Source organism: Myodes glareolus, chromosome 1, assembly GCF_982192425.1.
Source record: "Myodes glareolus chromosome 1, mMyoGla1.1, whole genome shotgun sequence".
NCBI classification, from domain to species: Eukaryota; Metazoa; Chordata; class Mammalia; order Rodentia; family Cricetidae; genus Myodes; species Myodes glareolus.
Genome location: NC_142026.1, coordinates 80241618 through 80265772, shown reverse-complemented (window position 1 = coordinate 80265772; position 24155 = coordinate 80241618). Strand labels below are relative to the sequence as shown.

At 36.7% G+C, this 24155-nt stretch overlaps 1 protein-coding gene across 2 annotated transcripts in view; it reads left to right on the top strand.

The window, feature by feature from the left end:
* Positions 1–742: 742 nt before the first annotated feature.
* The window catches only part of Ascc3 (activating signal cointegrator 1 complex subunit 3), a 317613-nt gene continuing 294200 nt past the window's right edge, over positions 743–24155 (top strand). The window contains exons 1-3 of one of the 2 annotated variants that reach the window (XM_048449042.3): positions 743–948; positions 13642–13773; positions 16612–16762. In XM_048449042.3, the coding sequence (XP_048304999.3) occupies positions 13684–13773; positions 16612–16762 (241 nt within the window). In that variant the 5' untranslated portion in view covers positions 743–948; positions 13642–13683. Of the gene's footprint in view, positions 949–13639; positions 13774–14710; positions 14914–16611; positions 16763–24155 lie in introns of those variants that run through there. The other variant, XM_048449043.3, reaches the window with a different exon arrangement.

Here is a 24155-nt window from a genome sequence, read left to right as displayed (position 1 = left end):
TATCAAGTTCCATTTATACTTCATGATTCTTTTCGGCTGAGTTATCTTCATTATTTTATTCCCTGGAATAATTCTACCATGATTGAGAATCTATCTCAATCTAGAATACTCAGTCTAGAATACAGGATTTCCAGTGCGTCTGCAATTGATCAATATTCGCTTAATACTGGCTGTTTCTATAAAACAGAGATCTGGTAAGTATTAGGACACATTACCTAGGAAAGAAGGGGACTGGAAGGGTAACAAGTATATCACGTCTGCACCCTAGCTCAACAGTTAAAATTTAACAACAACGCAGAGTAGTTAGGTTAGCTTTTCTAAATTTGCCAGTTGCACTAAGGTATCGCCAGGTGTTTTGTTTTGACGGTCAAAAATAACTTCAGAAATACTAAGTTGAGAACACATGAAACTTAGGGAAAACGAAACTTGCACCTACAGCAGATGGGCGGAGCCTTCTAGCGACCACGGGACTCTGACTCACGGTTGTGTTCTCTACGCTGTTATCGGAGATAAGAGGGGCTTGGGGTGGGGAAGACGAGGCCGCTGGAGACAGGAGGGAGCCAGGAGCCCACTACAGTAAAGGAGCCGCGCAGCAAGCCAGCTACCGCAGGAAAAACACAGACTTCCACACCAACCCCACACCCGCAGGCCTGCAGACCGCCTAGGTGGGCGTGGCCGAGGGCCGCGAGTGCTGACGTGTCGACGCTGGCGTCGCGGCCGGTGACGCGTCGCCGGCGCCCGCCCCGTCCCTCCTCGTCCCTCCGCGCCGGTCTGGGGATCTGTGGGTCTGTCCCCGCCGGGCATCCCGCGCTTCGCCGTGGTAGCGGGCGACCCCCGCCGGCGGGCCAGCGTGGGCTGCGGAGGAGGGCGGAGCGCAGCCCTCCGCTCACTCGAGAAGAGGACTCACAGCTCCCGGAGGCCGGAGGCGCGTGCGGCGGCGGGACTGAGGTGAGCTGGGCAGAGAGAGGGCGCGGGCGGCGGAGCTGGAGTGTGCGGCGGGGCGGTCGCGGAGCCCGGAAGAGCCTGGCCGAGCGAGCTGTCATCCCACGGCCGCGGCCCGGCTCGCCGAAGTTTGTAGATGGAGGTGGGATTGAAAACTCCAGAGCGATTGCTCACGTGTGCAGACTCAGCGTGGCCACTAGGCGAGATTTTTCTGTTGTGTGTCTAACCTGTTTTTATTTTTCTTTCTTTTATTTTTACTTTCTTTTTTTTCTTTTCTTTTCTTTTTAAAAATATGTTATAAAACCATGGCAACATCATTTCCTTCGCGTAGGTTTTGAACGGGAAATCTCTTGGGTTAGGTTTTCCCAACTACACAGAAAAGTGACTAGATTGGGCTATAGAGTTGAGGGTTGTTTGTGAATTTAGTAATCGAGGAATCTAGAATGTCATTTTTAAAATAAAGAAATGGATACGCTAGTGAGGTTCTGTGGGTAGGTGAGGTAGTTTTTGGTGGAATGCAGTGGACTCATGTATTTGTTTTTCTTTACTTTAAAAGAAATCTAAGTTTAGCCTTACCCGAGTTTGGTATGTGTGCTATGACAGGCACAGTTTAATTGGCAACCGTATTTTCTTTTTGCCCCTGGGTTAGTATTAGAACGAATAGTCGCTGTATCGTCTTCATCCTTTGTAGATTCATAAGTGAAACATTTGTTTTTTGAATTTTAATTTTCTCAAGTTCCTAATTCGGCTCCTATGTCTAGTACACATGCTCTATCAGGCTGTATATTTAGCTTTTCGCAATGGTTATAACATTAGTGTCTCATTAAAATGTTCATAGAGATGTCAGTTAAATGTAGGCTAGTGTTTTGTGTGTGTGTGTGTGTGTGTGTGTGTGTGTGTGTGTGTGTGTGTGTGTGTGTATGAGTGAATTAACTTTTCAAGACTAGTTTTCTTGATCCTTGTTGAATAGTTTTCTTTTTATAGTTGGTTCATTCATTCATTCATTCATTCACTTGCTCTTCATCAAAGTCCAGGGACTGTGGGAGGCCTGAAATGAAATGAATTTATGCCCTGGCGATGCTGAAGCATGCATGGGCACCCCATATATGGCGCTTCTGTTGAACTTGGCAGTGTTGGGTTTCATGATCTTAAGTTGATGAGGACGACTGATCAGGTCTTTTTCTAGGACATAGAAAGTCCCTGTCATATACACAGTCATAGAACTTTGTATAGTTCACTAGCAAACACCTTTTCAGGAGGAATCTTAATTCAACAGTTGGAAATGAATTTCTGTGTAGAAAAAAACATGTTTTCTTTTTTTTTCTTTTTTGTCCCCAGTATTTACAGTGGTTGTATTGATTTCCTATGTCTGTGCCTTGGATTATAGGAAGTCTGCACACAAAACATTTCATCAGGGACCTGTATGATAAATAGAAAGTAAACTTATTATTTTATAACACCTTTCTTGAGAAGAGAGTTTGCATAAGCCTCTCTGGAAAATACAGTTTTCAACTTTGAGAAGGTAGCTATGTGAAATTAAAATTTAAATTGTGAGCTTGTGCAGAGAGAAATGCAGAACTACTGAGGAGAGAATGAGGATTGGCTGAACATCCTTAATCTGAAAACTCAAAATATGAAGTGCTCCTCAAAGTTGTTAAAGTTTTATAATTAATATTTTAGTATAAAAAGCTTGTAAATTAAAAAAAAACTATGCAGAGAAAGTAGCCATCTCAGTGAACACACACACACACACACACACACACACACACACACACATATATAGCTAGAGTATTGTGAAGGTTTCATGTTGGATTTTACATTTCACTATCAAATATATTTTTTACTCACTTATCCACCAAAATAATTGAAAAATCCATGACAGTTAAAATGAAAAGAAAAAAACTATATAATCTCTTTTAAGGTAATAATCTTTTTAAGATTTATTTTAATCTTTTAAGAGATTAAAATAAATCTCTTTATTTTAATTTTAAAATTAAAATAAGGTAATTTTTCAATTACCTACATTCATTTCTTCCTTATCACCTAATATTAACTCTTCTCCTTTTTATATATTCAGTGAGCCTATGTTTGCATTTGTATACTGGCAAGTACACACACAACTAGTAGCTGCCTATGAGATAGGACATGTATTTTTCTTTCTTTCTGAGGTTATGTGACCTCATTAACAGATATTTTAAACTAGCGGTTCTCAGCCTTCCTAATGCTGCTATCCACACTTGTGGTGACTTCCATTCATAAATTTATTTTGTTGCTATGTCACAACTGTAATTTTGTTACTGTTAAAAATCATAATCATCTGATATGGAGGCTATCTGATATGTAACATCCAAAGGTGTTGTGATGCACAGGCTGAGAACCTCAGTTCTAAGCCATCCATTTTCCTGCAAATTTTGTTGATTTTTGTTTTCTTTAAATCTGAGTATTCCAACACACACACACACACACACACACACACACACACACACACACATTGTGGATGGACAATGAGGTTGGTTCTGTTTTCTGTCCACAGTGAATAAAGAAACAGTAAATACCTCTATGGTAGAGTGTAGAATACTCTGGGTATATGCCCATGAGTAAAATAAATAGGTCATAAGATAGTTCTAATTTTGAGGACTCCTCAAACTGATTTCCATAATGCCTGTATTAATTTTCACCCCTACCATCAGTGCATAAGTGTTTCTTTCTGCACATTTTCTCTAACATTTGTTATCAAGTTTCTTGATAGTCATTCTGACTAGGGTCAAGTGTTATCTCTAAATTTTAATTTGCATTTTCCTGTTGGCTAAGGATTTTGAAGACTTTTAAAATAGCTATTTTATTTGTGTTTCTCTATTTGAAAACTGTGTGTTCAGTTCATTTGCCCATTTGTTGATTTGGGGAGTTTTATTTCCTTGGTATTTAATATTTGCAATTCTTTGTAAGTTCTGGATATAGCCTCATTTCTGAAATGTAGCTGCTAAAGACTTTCTAGTTCCATGCTGAAACTTTTTGTTATTTGGGGATTCAAAAACTGATGTGACATAAGAAGTCAAAAATTCTACTTCATGGGCAAAGTTATTAAAAATACTGAATAAAATTAGCTTCAGACTTGAGTATAAAGTATAAAAGATAAATAAATCTTCTTTAATTGTAGGTCTCCGTCACCAGCCTATCTCATTTTACATGCAGATATTCTAAAACCCACCAGCCTCAATCTGGGAGCACTTTAATTTCAATCATTTCGGATAAGGAATTCTCAGTATATACTTAGTAACCATCAGAAAATGTGCCTTTTACTCCAAGTAAGCTTTGGAGTAACTTACTTCTTGTATGTTTTGCGTAGCTCAACACCTATCAAGTAGTCTCTATGTAAAGGACCCAGCACTGCCATTTAAGAAGTTTTTTGTAAATATAGCTGGGCAAGGGAGGTTGAGAAGGCTCTTAGTTTTATCTTTTTCTGCTTCCTTGTGATGTTTTACAAGTTTTATTTCTGACATCTTTAACTTATTAGAAGATTTTAATTCATTTCATCATCATTCTGCCTAATCAAGTTTTAATTATCTTGAAAGGGTTATTAGCAATACCCCTTGTGGTTCTTTTTCATTTTGCTGATTAGAAAATGAAGTTACTAAGTGTTCTCTTTGGAGAGTGATTCACAGGAACACCAGCCAAAACTAACGAAGCTAGGAAGATAATGGGAACCTAACTTAATTTGTAAAGGTTCTTGGCATTCAGAAATAGAAAGGGGGGGGGATATGAATAACGAATGTTTGTGCCATAGGAGCACCCTCTCTAGTATAAATTTTCTTCTTGCTTTTGTTAAGTTTTGGTGAATCTTTCTTCACTTGGACTCTCCAAATAGAATTATTAGGAATTCTGTTTATTGTTAAAGTTTGTACTGACATGGAACATTAGATTGGAATATGGTATGGCATGTAAATAAAACTAGTAATAAGAAAAATTAATGGGTAACAGTACACGTTTTCATGATGCATTTTAATTTAGTAATTGCTGGGCAGTGAGTATTGTTATTTAAAGAGGCGAATACATATTCTTCAGTACTGACTAAATACTAAGTAGCCAAACTTCTGGCACAGTTTCCTCAGATGATTACAATATGCACCTAGTTCATATTGTTAACAACTTCAATTTTAAACCCATATCTTAGACCTCTTAATTTGCATAATACCTGTTCTACCAACCTTGATCTTGAAAAGAAGGAAAGTAATCTATTTTGGGATTATTGGGTAATTACGGAAGCAACTACTGAAACTTGACATTTTCAGAGATTTTTGTGTCCTTTTAAGTTAAGAGAATGGGTAGAAAGACACTTTATAGTTGTTAGTAAATAGGGCTTATGAAAGTGATATGATAAAACCCAATTTCTGTTTACAAAGAAGAAATTCATGCTCACTGTTAAGACTGCTTATGTTTTGCCCTTGTCAGATGGAACTCTGAAACTCTGTTAATTTCTTCTATGCTTAAATAGGAATAAATGTACCTTTTGTGTTGATTTAGGAAACAAGAATTTTTCTTGTTTTCAAGATTTCAAGAAGCAATTAGTTTCAGGTTGATATCATACAAAAATTGCAGTGTATTTTTTCCAGTTTGCTTTCCTTCCTGCCTGCCTGCTTTCCTGCCTACCTTTTTTCCTTCTCTTTTCTCTTTCTTTCCTCCTCCTCCTCCTTCCTTTTTTTTAATGACTGCTGTGGAGTAGTACCTTCATGACCAGTAGGAAAAACACATTATTTGTGAAGACTTTTAATCATGTATATATGTATGTGCACATAAGTGTGGATGGGTGCCTGCAGAGGCCAGAAGAGGGTGTTGGATTCCCCAAAGCAAGGTGTGATGGTTTGAATCAGAATTGCCCCCATAGGCTCTTAGAATTGCATGCTCAATCTTCAGGGACTGGCACTTCTTGAGAAGGTTTGGGAAGTATGGCCTTGTTGGGGGAAGTGTGTCGTTGTGAGTTGACTTTGAAGTTTCCAAAGCCCAAGCCAGACCAGTGTCTAGCTCTCTTTCTGTGTTCTGTTGCTGTGAAGAGACACGATGACCATCTGCAGCTCACAGCTGCAGCTAAGGCACTGGGGTTACTAGTAGCTGTGAGCTGCAGATGGCCATGGTGTCTCTTCGCAGCAATAGAACACTAGCTAAGACACTGGAGTTACCAGTAGCTGTGAACTGCCTGATATAGATGCTGGGAAAGGAACTTGGGTGGCTTTTAACACTGAGCCATCCTTCCTGTCTGTGAACATTCTTCAAGGACTGAAAAGTTTTTCAAAATTATTAGTACTCTCTATATCAGCGACTCTCAACCTTTGGGTTTTGACCCCTTTGATGAGCAAATAACTCTTTCACAGAGGTTGCTTAAGACCATCAGAAATCACAGATTACATTACCATACCATTTTTAACAGTAGCAAAATTACAGTTATGAAGTAGCAACAAGAATAATTCCATGGTTGGAGTCACCACAACACCAGGAACTATATTGAAAAGGGTTGTGGCATTAGTAAGATCGAGAACCACTGCTCTATATTTTGGGGATTTCACTGGTAGTAATAATAATCATCATCTTCAGACAAATTAATGCTCTAAATATATATCATTCAGTAAGTATGCTTTGAGTTTCCCTATATAGGCCAACAAACTATACAAGGTAGTGTGTAACAGCAAGAGACACACTACTTCTACACTCTGGGATTGGATGTGCGTTCTGGGACTGGTGGTTTATTGATTTGTGGCAAGATCACTTTACTGTTTGAGTTTGGCCTTCATATTACAAAAAGATGAGTGAGTGCATTAGGACGTTAGTGGTTCAATTTAATGCCTTTTAAGAGATATTGTGCATATACAGTATTAAAAGCTGAACTTTGGAAGAACACTGGTGAAATACTTCGGTGGGCATTTTACCACATATTTTTATACTATTTTATACAACTGACTGTAACATCTATCTTAGACCACTTTCTTTCTTTTGTTTTGGTGACACTTTGTTTTGGTATACACATCTTTGCTTTTGGACTTTATGGCCTCCTGCTGTTAAAATTTTTTTATTGATTTTTTTCTTCTACTTAATTATTGCAAGTTTGTTCTTCACTTTCTGTTGTCTTTTACTGCACTCATTATTTTGTAGATGATTTTTAAATTTATTCCTATGGTTTTGCAGGTGATTCTCATGTTTCTTAAAACAAGGCTCATCTCCTGAGTTCTATGTCTGAATAGTCTTCCTGCTGTCTCTACCTGAATGTCCCTAGTTTTGTCCTCTTGATACTAGTTAGACGATCCATCTTAGCTGAGAAGACTGACAGGCCAGTGGGGCATCTTCTTGATTAATGGTCTGTCTGTCTAACAGACAGTTTCGAGTTGTATAAAAGAGCAGGCTGAGCAAGCTGGTAAGCAATATTCCTCTGTGGTTCCGCTTCAAATTCTGCCTCTAGGTTCCTGCCTTGATTTCCTACCCTGATTTCTGTTTGTAAACTAAGCTGTAAGATGACATCATAAACCTACTCCTTCCCAAGTTGCTTTTGGTCATGGTTTTGTTATACCTGTTCCTCCCCAGTTAGTTTTTGATTATGTTTTTAAATCACAGAAATAACAAACTAGGACACCATTTCAAGAGAGAAAGACAAAATAATCACTAGGCTTTAGCCCTATGAAGTCCTTTATCTTCCTGTTTTCTTAAGTGTAGAAGTTGGTCGCCTGCTTATCCCCTCCACTACAAATGCAGTTAATAGTCCATAATTGCTTGGATTTATTTACCTTTCTCTAAGTCACTGTCATTATCTCATTTCAGGAACTATCAGCTTATCTTTCGTTTAGAAATTCTGCAAGACTTCAAATCTTTCTGCTTCCAGTTTGCCTTGGTTCGATCCATTCCTTTCACTGTAGTCTTAATGATCCTAATTAAATACAGTTCAAGTAAAACTTTTTTTTTGAGATTTTTCTCCTCCTCCTCCTCCTCTTCTTCTTCTTCTTCTTCTTCCTTCTTCTTCTTCCTTCTTCCTCCTCCTTTTCTCCTTCCTTTTTGTTTTCTTCTTTTTAAGGCTGTTACAGTTTCTAAATTTACCCAGGTTAATGTCTTTTCAAGAGATTTTACTCTGTCAGATGCCATTGCTTGTTGTACAGTTTCTGACTGCTGTGCTCTTGAATGTGCTATGCTCCTTGAATGTGGCATACCCTCATCATGCGGCTAATGTATGTTTCCCACTTTGCCTGATTCAGTCTTCACATTTGACGTTCCATCATGATCCTTTTTCATGTTATGTTAAACACACCACTCTGAGTTCTAGTCATGTTCTTTGTTGCTGCTTTTTATATCAACTTATATTTATATCAACTTTTATTTTGCTTCGAGTTAGGTTGTCTAGTTGGCTTCTTTTCCTCTTTAGGCTGTGATTCACTATTGTGGACACTAGATTGATTTTGCTCACCATCGTCCATAAATATTATGATATTCAAAATGTAGTAGTAGCGTTCATGAAGAAATGTCAAATAAATAAATGATAAAAACAGAACTCCATGTGACTGAACTGTAATGTACCACTCCTGAGCAGATATCTAGTAGAATATTCTTGTTTTTTTCATATTTATTGCTGCTCTAGACACAACAGCAAGAAAATGGTATATGCTTAAATGTTCATCAGCAGATGAATGGATAATGAAAATGTGATATACATACACAGTGGAATGTTAATCAGCCATAAAGAAAAATGAAGTGAAATTTTCAGGAAAACTTGAAACTGGGAAATACATTAAGTGAGGTAACTCAGACTCATCCAAAACACTGCATGTTCTCTCTCACGTTTGCTCTGAGTTTTATGTATATATATATCTTTAGTTGGGCGTTAGTATATATAGGTGCTAGAAAACTAGAAATGAGCTCATGATAGGGGAAAACACTTAAGGGAGAACTGTGGGGAGGGTAAGAGAAAACACATGAAAATGAAAAGGTGACCCTAAGGCAGAAGGGTGTAGGCTGTGGGGATATTTGAAAATGAACTGAATGTATTTTTCTTTTTCTCATTATGATATGGTTACCAGCCTAGGGGAATGCCAAGGAGTGGATTATGGTGGCTTGAATAAGAATGGCCTCCAAAGACTTTTGAATGCTTGTTCACCAGGGAGTGGCACTATTAGATGTTTCAAACTTTCTTAAATTCCAAACATCCAAGCCTGCTCCTGGAACATCCCTAGACTTTTGGTTTTGTATGTGTAATATATACATACATATTTTTTCTTTTGAGAGAAAAATATTTAGATTTTCATTTCAAGTTAAACTTCTTAGGGTTTTTAAGGGACAGGTATAAATTCCTTGATTTTTTTTTTTCCTTTTAAAACTCATGGTTAGAGTTAAATGAAAATTTTACCTTTTGACCATATTTTTTCCCAGGCTCTTTTTAATGTACTAGTATGTGGATAGTTAAGATTGAAATATGAAATATGACATAGTATGTATTGGATCTGCTCCAGGCTTTTTTAAGAGGTGATGTATATGCTTGTTTGTTCTTTTTGAGTTTTTGTAACTGTTCTTTGATGTTGAAGTAGTTTTTTAACATTTTTTCCCCAAAGACATTTAAAAGAAGAGGTTTCCTTATGTTTTGTTAAGTGTAAACAGTGTTGAAATGTGGGATCTTGTAGAATGTGAAACTTTTGGCTTTTGATGTCAGCCTGTGTAGGCTGTCCCCCTTAGTCTTTGAGTTGGTAACCTGGAGTTAATATAAATGAGTGATTATGATATGAGAGCCACATAGAAGTTTGTAAAATATGCAAGCATACATTTTATATTGTGTGAGGTATATGTAGGTTTAATGATCTGTTCCTGTGCTTTCTGAGTTCTCCGTGAGTCAAATCTGTATCCTAACTTCTAAGGACTGTTTAAGACAGTTTCTTTTTGCTTAAGAGAGACATAGGATCTGTTTGGTAGGTAGAATTATGAATAATTAAAGTTATCCTTGAAGTGTTGACACAACATTACTGTGAGTGTATCCTACACAGCTGTGTTTTTGCTCTAGACTTGAAACTTTTTGTTTTTTCAGATGAACTCCAGGTGAAGAAGTTGGTTTGTGTTTAATGGTTATGTTGATGTTTATTTTTTGAAGTCATATGTTAAACATTGAAACCATGATATACTGCAAGATGTTCCTAATTTGAGATAAATGTGATTAAAGGAAAATGTAAGGAAGGAACAGATTCCTGTTTGAAGTTTCCTATCAGTATAGTTTGAAACAACATCACTTTATTGTCAGTCCTTTCTCAACATATTACTGTTAGATAGTCAAAATTATGAAATTTGTGGTCCCAAGTACACTGTTTTCCATAAAACCATGTTGAGACAGTGTATTCTACACTTCGTGTATTTCCTGTTTTGATGCTTACATTTTAAAATCTGTGAGGTTCTAAGGCAGAATATGTTGAGTTTAGTATCAGGACCTTCTTTGAAGAGTTCTGGCTTTTGTTATCCTGAAAACAATGTATCCATCATTCTTCTGATTTTGTAAACTTCTGTGCTGGAAGGCATTCTTTGTGTGCCTTGCTTTTCTACTGAAATTACCTGTGTACAGTCCTCAGTAGAACAGAGGGGAAAAAAATGTTTATCAAGATACTTTCAGTACAGTTTTATCTTTTAGGGAATATAGTTGAGAAAGGCTAGTAGGAGACAGATTGAATCTAAATGGAGACCAGTGATTCTTACTACATAGATTTTCTTTGACGTGAACAGACACTGAATACTAATTTAAGAGTAGGTGATATCTTTCTTGTGTTAAGCCAGTCATCATTTTTGTTTTCATTTTTATTTATTTATTTAAAGCCAGACATTTTTAAAGTATGGGGTTTGTTGTGTTATCATTTGTGAATGTGGTAGAATGTGATGAATCAGATAACTGGGAGTAAGGAGGAGGTTGGTAGGCCGCAGTGATTTATGTTTTATGAAATCCTCAGGGCTACAGGAACCTGGGTTTGATTCCCAGCACCAATGTAGTGGCTAAAACCACTGTAACTTTAGTCCCTGGGGACCCAGTGCCCTAGCCTGACCTCCACAGGCATGTGGTTCACAGACATACATGAAAATAAAACACCCATGGTTAAAAAAAGAATCTTCTAGGTGACTAGTGCACAATAAAGTTTGAGAAACTGTCCGCTAACTTCTGGTTTACTTCTTTCCCTTTCAAATGCTTCAAGAATATATTACTCAATGTTAGAAACATTTAAATGTTACTCCCAGAATTATCTTGGAACAGAAGACTGTGATGTGAATTTCAATAGAACCTCATTCCAAAGAGAGATTAACATGTGAAAGATAACATTTGATAGAGGAAATGCTGCAACCTGCCCAGCATAGGCTGGCATGTAACTGATAGAACATAAAGGAGAAAGATTGAGAAATATGGCATAAAAGTCCTCATTCTTCCTACAGCATTAGCCATCTTTTAAAAGATTTTCTTTTTGTGTTTTATTTGGTGCATGTGTGTGTGTGTGTGTGTGTGTGTGTGTGTGTGTGTGTGTGTGAGAGAGAGAGAGAGAGAGAGAGAGAGAGAGAGAGAGAGAGAGAGAGAGAGAGAGAACAGTTGGGGCAGCTGGTTTTCTCCATCATGTGATGGGTCTCAGGGATCTACTTCAGGTCACATGCCTTAGCTGGCACACCTGTCACTGAACTGTCTTGTCGGCCTGCTGTTTAGTTTCTAATATTCATCACAGGTCTGGCCTTCTTCCTCCTTGCAAGTTTATTCATTGTTTTCTTTTTTTTTTAACTGATTTTTATTGAGCTATACATTTTTCTCTGCTCCCTTCCCTGCCTCTACCCTCTCCCATGGTACCCAATTTACTCAGGAGATCTTGTCTTTTTCTACTTTCCATGTATGTATGTCTTTCTTAGGGTCCTCATTGTTGTCTAGGTTCTCTGGGATTGTGATTTGTAGGCTGGTTTTCTTTGCTTTGTGTTTAAAAACCAATTATCAGTGAGTCCATATAATTGTCTTTCTGGGTCTGGGTTATCTTATTCAATATGATGTTTTCTAGCTCCATCCATTTGCCTGCAAATTTCAAGATATTCATTCTTAGTAAACTGCTTCTGCTTCTACTGTTATCCCTGTGTCCCTGTCTAAGCTTTTGTACTGTTGCCCAAGAGCCTGGAAATTCTGCTGGTGCACAAGAATTTGTTTTCCATCCATGTTAATTTTATCACAGCTGCTCACCTATCTGTATTCCCGCTGAGTAGCTAGAACTTGGAGTCCTCTAGCAGGAGAATTTACTTACAAGTTGAGTCATTTTACTTTCTCTATAGAATTTCTCTATTGTGAGGTACAGTTCTTTAGCTATTCTAGCAAGTTCTCACTCATCTTCATGCTCTCTCCTTTGTTTTTAATGTCTTGCATTTTGCTTCTTATTTAATTACATTTTGTTAAGAGAATGACTTCTATAAGAGGTCAACAAACTAACTTGGTCACATTGAGCTCCAGAGTAGATTTGATACTTCTGGACATTGTTAAAATATTATTTCCTTGTTGTATGAGGCTGCTTGTTCATTTCCTGGCCACTCAGACTCCCGAAATAATTATACAGAACTCTATTAAATCACTGCTTGGCCTATTAGCTCTCGCTTCTTATGGACTAGCTCTTACATCTTAATTTAACTCATTTTCATTATTTTATATTTTACCATGAGGTTCGTGGCTTACCGGCAAGTTTCCAGCTGGCAGCTTGCGTCTTTCCCCTCTGGCGGCTACATGGCATCTTGTGTGACTCTGCTTTCTTTCTCCCAGCATTCAGTTTAGTGTCCCATGCAACCCCCCCCCCCCCCACACACACACATTCTAGCATGTACAGGCCTAAGAGAGTTCTTTATTAACCAGTGGTATTCACAGCATATAGAGGGGAATCCCACATCATTTCCTGATTTATGTAATACCATTTGAAATTTGTTGAGACTTTATACTGTTGTATACAACATACTGTTTTAAAACTGTTTCATGGTCAGCAAGATGGATGACTCAGCAGGTAAAGGCTGCCAAGCCTGATAATCCTGGGATCTAATAAGATAGGAGAGAACCATCTCCCACAGTTGTTCTTTGATCTCTCTGTACCATGGCAGGTAAATGCCTGTACGCGCGCGCACACACACACACACACACACACACACACACACACACAAACACACACAGAGAGGCGTGCACACACACATGTGCACACGTGTGTGCAATGTAATTAAAATTTTCAAATGTACATTATGTATATTTTTAATCATAAAGTATATGTTTCTGTGTGTATCTTTATTGAATTTTGATAGGGATAGGGTTTGGGGGTGGCATGTGAATTGAGCCATCAGTCATTGATGTCTTTGTACTGCACATTGATGCTGGACTTTCCATTTCTTTCTGGAGGTCTGTTTTAATTTTTAATTTTTAAAGCCATGCATATGAACGAAAAACTTTTTATATATGTTGTCTTTTATTACTGTTTAGAATCTTTGTTTTACCTTTTGCTCTAAAGTCTGTTTTGTCTGATGTGATAGAATTGTTATAGTTTCTAGCACATCTGGTTTTTTTGTGCTGGGAGATTTTATTCTATACTTAAGAAACTAAAATTGGTAGCAAGTGCTTCTGGTGTTTTTTATTTTTCTCGTATAGGTCAGTTTGTTGAGTTTGATTATCTGTGTCATTTCTAAACAGATAAATATCATTGTGTTTTGTTTCAGTTTCGAGTTTCTTGTTTCTATGGATCACTGATTGAGTAAAAGATGGCTTTACCTCGGCTCACAGGAGCCTTGCGCTCCTTTTCAAATGTCACCAAGCAAGATAATTATAATGAAGAAGTAGCTGACTTAAAGGTAAATGTTTTTAGGTGAAAACCATTAAAAACAAAGAGTATGGATAAATATTTGACATTTCATTTTTTTCATTGTATATGCTTAAAATGAACATTTTATCTTATTTCTGTCCTGAGAAGGAGATTGAGTATACTGATGTTTTTATTGAAGTATACTTAATGTTAAACACCTCTGACTGCTATCAAAGGGAATAATCAAATACAGGCCTTCATGTTTTCTGTTAATTTTGTGATTTAGTTTACATTTATTTTGAATCAACTAGGCATGTTTTTAAGTCTCCTGTTAAATTCTTTGCACATGAACCTTAACATAGGAATAATTTCAAGTTTTATAGTTGGTCTCATAGTTGACTTATCCATATAATTGATAAGAGTACATTCAATGCTTAAAGAAGTTAGTTGTAAGGCCTTATTATGATCAAAACTTTAGAAATAAATGGTAATAATAAAAATGTTTGGAACTCCAAATTTTTAACAGTAATGTAAAACTAACTGAAAATGACTGATGTGGACAAACTTCCTTACATGACTCAGCTTTATAGTACATAGCGCTAAGTTTATGTTCACTATAAACATAGCTTCTACCTGGACAACGTGGTTAGCACTTTGGAGTTTTATGGAAAGAACGCCAGTCACTTTTTATATTGATTGAATGACTGCAATTTCTGAGCAACAAATTAGGGCATATGGTTTCACAGTGAATTTCTTCTAAAAATAAACTTAATTATATAGGTAAGTTTTATAAAAATAAGTCATATGTAATTCTAAATACATTATGAAAAGTAAATTATACTAAGATGTATTGCAAATTCTATGTAAAATATTTGCAAGTGAGACTCTTAGAAAAGTTCTTAATCTATGATACATTTATTTATATAGACTAATATAAAATAAAATAGTTTTGATGGCTCTGCCAACACAAATTTTGTATTCTGTAGATCTGGAGTTTCAAGTTCAGAATCAAGGCAAAGACTCTTTTCCCTGGAAACTCGTCTATGGATTGTAGATAAGAGTCTTCATATTGTGTCTCCCAGGATCTTTCCTCTGTAGAAGCTTATCCCTGGTATTCTTGAGTGTCCATAGTATGTTTTTCTGTAATTAAATCAATCAGATGGGACTATGACATTAATCGCTTGCTGAGGTAGGAGGTTAGAATTTCAATATGAATTCTGAGGAGAAGCAATTTAGCTCATAATACATAGATTTTGACTAATGTAAGGAGTTTACTTATTTTAATCTTTAAATTATATTTCTTTCTGAATATGATTATATTGTATACTGTTTGAAAAGGTAAATGATCAAAAGCTGTCATACATACATACATATTTCATATTAAGAATGAAATTTATGGAGTCTTAAATCTGTAAATGATACATTGACTCTGGTAGAAAAGTTAAATGTTTGGCATCATAATCAAGGATTATAGTCCTCATGATATATTTATTGTATGTGGGAATATAGGAGGTAGTTTATAAAGACCTCAATGCTCTTCTTTAAAAGAAAAATTTAAAGCGGTTTTTTTTTTTTTATATTTTTGGCTTTTCAGTTAACTTTATTGCAGAGTGACATCATAATTTCCTGGTAGGCTGAAACTTCATTGATGCAGTCTTTATACAATGTTAAAGTTAACTTCTTCTTACCAGCCTTTTGGTAGACTTCCCTCTAATGATGCAGAATTGTGTCATACCATAAAACACTCTTCACAATGATTCTTACATTTCTTACGGTAATAAATATAAAAATTATAATATATATTCTTAATGAATATTAATATACTTTGTTTTCTGTTTTTACTTTCCTAAGGCCTTGCAAATTATTCTGAACTATTGATAATACAAAGATTTTGCAGTTTAAGAACATAAAGACTACATACCTTTCCCCCATGTCATTTATTTATTACTTTAGTTTTTTAAATACTTTTGCTATCCGAGAATGGAAAATGGCATATTTAGTAAATTTTGTTTTAATGTGACTTTTAAATCGTAGATAGTGTTCACCATATACAATAGTAGAGATGAAAGTTAAAATGAATCATTGTACCTATGACATCATTATAACAGCTAAAGCCATTGTATGGCCAGTCTATTTCAAATATACCTTTTCCTATTCTCTTCTTAACTCAAATTGCCCGACCTCACTTGAGATTATAAAATTGAAGAAAAGTAATGAATAATGAGCATCGTCAGTGCAAGCAGGAGTAAAGTTATAGGTCTTTGCTTGACTCACCAGTTCTTTATTTTGTTAGATTGTTTCATGACTTTTGTCAATGGATCAAAGCCAGAGATCTGACATGAAACTTTTATTGCATTTTGTAATCAATTCTTGAGAAGGAAAAGATTTATGGTTTCAAGAAAAGAGTGTATATAGAAAACAATCTATATCTAACCTTTAGTTCCTGGGTCATGCTTTGGAAAACAGTGCTATTTCATTGTGTTGAAATGACTAATAAGGGGACTCTAATAGTCTTCGAATGCCTTTTGTCAAAACGTATTTTTATAATCATATTAAAAACAGAAAAGGAAATGAATATGATGGGATGTTTTCATGTCAGCTTAGGATTATTGAACTTTCTACCTTGGTATATGAATTTTATTTGGTATATCCTTTATAATTAAAACAGTAAACATTTATTTTAAAGCATTTTTTCCTTGCACAGCTCAATCTGTGACCTGTTGAATTATGTTCTTTCTGAGAATAATTAATTTATGTTTGAGTAGATACAACTTTGATATCTGGGTAGTGCAAAATAGCTATTATGTAATGCAAATTATACATGATAAATAATGGATTGGAGAAAAACTTTAACCAGAATATTTCTATGTTATACTCTCTTTTTCAGCTGAAGCGATCCAAACTTCATGAACAAGTTTTAGAATTGGGCCTCACATGGAAGAAGATAGTCAAATTTTTGAATGAAAAACTAGAGAAGAATAAAATGCAAAGTATAAATGAAGACTTAAAAGATATACTACAAGCTGCAAAACAAATTGGTATAGTCCTTAACAAAACCAATATGGTTCTAAAATAGATTCCTTATAAGTTAGATTTTGCCATATGCATTAGTAATATATGGTAAAAATCTGCAGTTTCCCACTAGATATTCCCAGTTGCATATAGGACAGTCTTATCTGTTAATGAATGTAGGACAATGTGGTGGGGGTAGAAGTACACAACCAATTGTATACAGTTAATTGCTCCAAACATTCAAAGTTCAGTCTCCAAACAGGTGGTCACCTAGTGCAGACGAGAACATAACTTGTACTTTGACCGCTTCAGCTCCTAAGTTTTACTAACATTCTCATTAGTTGATTATATTTACAGAAAATTGTAATTTGAAACTATAATACTTGATATTTAATGCAAGCTTACTCTCAAAAGGGTACAAACAAATCTAAGTAAAACTAAGCTGAATTTGTAATAAAATTTCTAAGTTTGTACATTGGGATGCGTGGTGTCATTCTAAATTTTTGATAGTTAACGCTTCTGTAGTTCCATCTTTCTCAAATCCATCAAATTTATACTTCCAGAACTCTGAACTCATTTTCTGTCTCATGTATTCCTGGCCTTACCCAAATTATCTTTGCTTTCCCCAATGAGCAGCTGACTGTTAACTTTCTCTCATTTCCTCATAATTTCCATGCCTGTGTCTGGAGAACTGTATACTGCTTACTGATCTGGGAAAAATTTCCCTTCTACCATACTAGAGATAGATGTTCTTTGTCATTTGAACTCAACTAGAACATTGCTTCATCACTGTAACCTATGGTAGCCTTCTGATTTCAAGTCATGTAGCAATTTTTCTTCTCCTCCATTATCTCCTCCCTCTGTCTCTTTCTCCTCTTCCTCCTCCTCCTCCTTCTTTTGGTGTTATTTATTTATTTATTTATTTATTTATTTATTTTTATAGATTTTCAAGACAGGGTTTCTCTGTGTAAAAGCTATGACTTGGTTATCTTGGAACTCAATCTGTAGAATAGGCTGGCCTAAATTTATAGAGATCTGCCTGCCTCTGTCTCTTGAGTACTGGGATTAAAGGTGTGTGCCAGCACTACCCAGCTGTAATTTTTTTTATTGAACATCTCTCCTTAATATACATAATATTTCTCATATTATTTTTCTTGTTTATATTTAATTGCTACCAGAATGTATTTTTTTTTTTTTTGCTACTAGGATCTTATTGTGCTTGTTCCTTTCCCTGCTCAGCTTGAACTAGTGCCTTGTATATTTTAGAGTTTTAAGTAGATTCTTTTGCCAAATCAGGTGATAAGTTTTCTCAGGAGATCTCTTTGAAGAGAGAGTTTAGGTCTTTACATACTGAGGTTGATAATTTTCTTCCTTATTAAAATATTAGTGAGTGTTTCAATTATATTTCTTGAATTGAAGACTGTAATCATCAGATTAAAAAATTAGTGTCCGGGCTTCAATATATCATTTAAGTCTTACTGTTTTATAATCCAGTATAGTATTGAATAGAATGTCCTTACTGTTAGACTAAAATATAAAGGATATGCATGTTTTGCTTCTTATCTTTTTCTGAAGTTTTAGAGCAGTAGGAAAATTGAGTTTGCATGAGTCTAGAGGAAACAGAGTATGATGTGAAGATATTTATGATATTTTTGTTAGTCACGCTGTATTTTAAGAAAGAAAAAATAATAATAAACATACAAAGTATATGGTTTGCCCTGATATGATGTAACCTTCCTGCTCTTGTTATCTTTGTTTATAAGATATTGAGGCTACTAGGATTTGACTAAGGTTTTTTTTTTTTTAAAGTTTATTAAATTATAAAAGTTTCCATTTCCGCCCCTCCTCCCAACACCCTCCCACTTCCCCCACTTCCTCTCCTCCTCCCTCTCCATCCCTAATTGTAGTCAGGGTTTCCTGCCCTGTGGGAAGTTCAAGTTCCTCCCCCCTCCCTCCAGGTCCAGGAAGGTGAGTATCCAAACAGACTGGATCCCCAAAATCCAGTATATGCAAAGGAAACAAGTCCCAGTGTCATTATCAATGGCTTTTCAGAAAGACTCCGGGCCCGCCACATCCAGGGAATCCGGCACATTCAGAGAATCTGGTTAGATCACGTGCTCATTCAGTTCCAGTCCAGCTGGCCTTGGTGAACTCTCATTAGATCAGTCTCCTTGTATCAGTGGGTGATGGCGTGCGTCGCAGTCCTGATTTCTTTTTTCATTTTCTTCATCCTTCTGCTCCTCATTTGGACCATAGAGGGTTCCGTCCGGTGCTCCAATATGGGTGTCCGTCTGTATCGCCATCCAACGTCGGATGAAGGTTTCCTCTGCTCTTGCCCTCCTTGTTCACGTTCTCCTTCCTTCTGCCTCTCGTTTGGACCTAGGGAGCAAAATGTTCATCAGTATGGTTGTGGGCCAAGGCCAGTTCAGGCACCCTCTCCTCTGTCCAGAGAACAATCTGGGGATCTCTCCTTGGACCTGGGATCCCCTTTATACTCAAGTCTCTTGTAAACCCTAAAATGACTCCCTTAGTTGAGGTATATACTTCCCTGATCCCATATCCATCCTTCCTCCCTCCCCCCCATCCCAGTCCGCCGATCTTTCCCCATTCCTCCCCTACTCCCTTCTCTCTAACCCTCTCCCCTTCCAACAGCCCCCCCCACCCCCACATGCACCCGAGGTTACCTGGCACTCTTGTCTATTTCCAATCTCCAGGAGGATAGCTACATGATTTTCGTCAGGTTCACCTTCTTATTTAGCTTCTCTAGGATCACGAATAATAGGCTCAAAGACCTTTAATTACGGTTAGAATCCACTTATGAGTGAATACATACCATAATCCTTTTTTTGGGTCTGGCTTACCTCACTCAGTAAAGCGTTTTCTATTTCCATCCATTTGCATGCAAAAGTCAAGATGTCATTATTTTTTACCACTGAGTAAAACTCTAATGTATATATGCTCCACACCTTTTTTAACCATTCTTCTATTGAGGGGCACCTAGGTTGTTTCCAGGTTCTGGCTATTACAAATAGTGCTGCTATGAACATAGTTGAACAAATGCTTTTGTAGTATGTTAGGGCATCTCTTGGGTATATTCCCAAGAGTGGAATTGCTGGGTCCTGAGGGAGGTTGACTCCCAGTTTCCTGAGAAACCGCCACACTGATTTCCACAGTGGCTGCACAAGTTTGCATTCCCACCAACAATGGATGAGTGTTCCCCTCATTCCACATCCTCTCCAGCATAGGCTATCATTGGTGTTTTTGAGTTTGGCTATTCTGACAGGTGTAAGATGATACCTCAAAGTTGTTTTGATTTGCATTTCCCTGATCGCTAAGGAGGTTGAGCATGACCTTAAGTGCTTTTTAGCCATTCGAAGTTCATCTGTTGTGAATTCTCTGTTCAGTTCAGTACCCCATTTTTTAATTGGGTTAATTAGAGTTTTAGTGTCTAGTTTCTTGAGTTGTTTGTATATTTTGGAAATCAGACCTTTGTCTGTTGAGGGGTTTGTGAAGATCTTCTCCCAGTCAGAAGGTAGCCTTTTTGTCTTACTGACAGTGTCCTTTGCTTTACAGAAGCTTCTCAGTTTCAGTAGGTCCCATTTATTTATTGTTTCTCTTATTGTCTGCGCTCCTGGGGATCTGCTTAGGAAGTGGTCTCCTGTGCCTATGTCTTGTAGACTACTTCTTACTTTTTCTCCTATCAGGTTCAAAGTGGTCGGATTAATGTTGATGTCTTTAATCCATTTGGATCTGAGTTTTGTGCATGGTGATAGATATGGATCTATTTTCATTCTTCTACAGGTTGACATCCAGTTATGCCAGCACCATTTGTTAAAGATGCTATCCTTCTTCCATTGTATAGCTTTAGCTCCCTTGTCAAAAATCAGGTGTTCATACATTTGTGGGTTAATACCTGGGTCTTCTATTCGATTCCATAGGTCTACTTCTCTGTTGTTATGCCAATACCAAGCTGTTTTCAATACTGTTGCTCTGTAATAGAGTTTGAAGTCAGGGATTGTAATGCCTCCAGAAGTTCCTTTATTGTATAAGATTGTTTTGGCTATCCTGGGTTTTTTGTTTTTCCATATAAACTTGATTATTGTTCTCTCCAGGTCTGTGAAGAAGTTTGATGGAATTTTGATGGGGGAATTGCATTGAATCTATAGATTGCTTTTGGTAGAATTGCCATTTTTACTATGTTGATTCTCCCAATCCAAGAGCAGGGGAGGTCTTTCGATTTTCTGGTATCCTCCTCAATTTCTTTCTTCAAAGACTTAAAGTTCTTGTCAAATAGGTCATTCACTTCCTTGGTTAGAGTTACCCCAAGATACTTTATGCTATTTGTGGCTATCATGAAAGGTGATGTTTCTCTGATTGCCCTCTCTGCTTCTTTATCCTTTGTGTATAGGAGGGCTACCGATTTTTTGGAGTTGATCTTGTATCCTGCCACATTACTAAAGGTGTTTATCAACTGTAGGAGTTCTTTGGTAGAGTTTTTAGGGTCGCTTATGTATACTATCATATCGTCTGCAAATAACGAAAGTTTAACTTCATCCTTTCCAATTCGTATCCCCTTGATCCCCTTATGTTGTCTTATTGCTATTGCTAGAACTTCAAGCACTATATTGAAGAGGTATGGTGAGAGTGGACAGCCTTGTCGTGTTCCTGATTTTAGTGGAAAGACTTTGAGTTTCTCTCCATTCAATTTGATGTTAGCTGACGGCTTGCTGTATATTGCTTTTATTATATTTAGGTATGATCTTTGTATCCCCAGTCTCTCCAACACCTTTATCATAAATGGGTGTTGAATTTTGTCAAATGCTTTTTCAGCATCCAATGAAATGATCATATGGTTTTTTTCTTTCAGTTTATTTATATGATGGATTACATTGATAGATTTGCATATGTTGAACCAGCCTTGCCTCTCTGGGATGAAGCCCACTTGGTCATAATGGATAATTTTTCTAATGTATTCTTGGATTCGGTTTGCCAGTATTTTATTGAATATTTTTGCGTCAATGTTCATGAGTGAGATTGGTCTGTAATTCTCTTTCTTGGTTGTGTCTTTGTGTGGTTTTGGTATCAGGGTAACTGTAGCCTCATAAAAAGAGTTTGGCAATACTCTTCTGTTTCTATATTGTGAAATACATTAAGGAGTATAGGTATTAGCTCTTCCTGGAAGTTCTGGTAGAATTCTGCATTGAAACCATCTGGTCCTGGGCATTTTTTGGTAGGGAGATTTTTAATAACAGCTTCTAATTCTTCACGACTGACAGGTCTGTTTAGATTGTTCACCTGGTCTTGGTTCAACTTTGGTATATGGTACTTATCTAAAAAAATGTCCATTTCTTTTACATTTTCCAACTTTGTGGCATATAAATTTTCGTAGTAAGATCTAATGATTCTCTGAATTTCCTGTGTCTGTGGTTATGTCCGCCTTTTCATTTCTGATCTTATTAATTTGCATGTTCTCTCTCTGCCGTTTGATTAATTTGGATAGGGGTTTATCGATCTTGTTGATTTTCTCCAAGAAACAGCTTTTTGATTCATTGATTCTTTGGATTGTTTTCTGTGTTTCTATTTTGTTAATTTCAGCCCTCAGTTTGATTATTTCCAGTCTTCTACTCCTCCTGGGTGAATCAGCTTCTTTTTTTTCTAGAGCTTTCAAGTGTGCTGTTAAGTCTCCAATGTGTGCTTTCTCCGTTTTCTTTAATTGGGCACTTAGTGCTATGAACTTTCCTCTTAGCACTGCTTTCATAGTGTCCCATAGGTTTGAGTATGTTGTGTCTTTATTTTCATTAAATTCAAGGAAGACTTTAATTTCTTTCTTTATTTCTTCCTTGACCCAGGGGTGATTCAGTAGTTGACTGTTCAACTTCCATGAATTTGTTGGCTTCCTGGGGGTAGCACTGTTGTTGAATTCTAACTTTAATCCATGGTGGTCTGACAAGACACAGGTGGTTACTAATATTTTTTTGTATCTGTGGAAGTTTGCTTTGTTACCGAGTATGTGGTCAATTTTCGAGAAGGTTCCATGAGCTGCAGAGAAGAAGGTTTATTCTTTCCTATTTGGGTGGAACGTTCTATAGATGTCTGTTAAGTCCATTTGATTCAATACCTCCAGTAATTCTCTTATTTCTCTGTTAGGTTTCTGTCTGATTGACCTGTCCATTGGTGAGAGAGGAGTGTTGAAGTCTCCTACTATTAGTGTCTGTGGTTTGATGACTGCCTTGAGTTCTAGAAAAGTAGGAGGCTTTATATTAGGGGCGTAGATATTCAGGATTGAGACTTCCTCCTGATGAATTGTTCCTGTTATGAGTATAAAATGTCTGTCTCCATCTCTTCTGATTGATTTTAGTTTGAAGTCAATTTTGTTGGAAATTAAAATGGCCACACCTGCTTGTTTCTTAGGTCCATTTGCTTGAAAAACCTTTTCCCAGCCCTTTACTCTGAGTAGATATCTATCTTTGTGTTTGAGGTGTGTTTCTTGTAAACAGCAGAATGTTGGATCCTGTTTTCTTATCCAATCTCTTAGTCTGTGCCTTTTTATAGGTGAATTGAGTCCATTAATATTAAGTGATATTAATGACCAGTGGTTGTTGACTCCGGTTATTATTATTTTTTGTTTATTTGTTTAATAGAGTTTGTATGTGTACCTTTTTTGAGTTAAGGTCGTGAAGGGTCGCTAGATGTCTGAGTTATTGTAGGTAATGTTGGCAATGTTGGATTCCTTGGGTTGTGATTTTCCTTCTATTACTTTCATTAAGGCTGGGTTTGTGGCTACGAATTGTTTAAATTTGTTCTTATCTTGGAATATTTTGTTTTCTCCATTGATAGTGAACGATAGCTTGGCTGCGTATAGTAGTCTGCGTTTGCATCCATGCTCTCTTAGTTTCTGCAGTACCTCTATCCAGGACCTTCTGGCTTTTATGGTTTCCATAGAGAAGTCTGGTGTAAGTCTGATAGGTTTACCTTTATAAGTTACTTGCCCTTTTTCCTTTGCAGCTCTTAATATTCTTTCTTTAATCTGTATGCTTTGTGTTTTGATTATTATAAGGCGAGGGGATGTTTATTTTTTGATCAAGTCTATTCGGTGTTCTGTATGCTTCTTGAACCTTCATAGGAATATCATTCTTTATGTTGGGAAAGTTTTCTTCTATAATTTTGTTGAATATATTTTCTGGCCCTTTGATCTGCAGTTCTTCTCCTTCTTCGATCCCTATTATTCTTAGATTTGGTTTTTTAATTGTGTCCCAGATTTCTTGAATGTTTTGTGATGAGAATTTATTGAATTTGCTGTTTTCTTTGATCAGAGCATTTATTTTCTCTATGGTATCTTCAGACTCTGAGATTCGTTCTTCCATCTCTTGTATCCTATTGGTTATGCTTGATTCTGTAGTCTCTGTTCATTTACCTAGA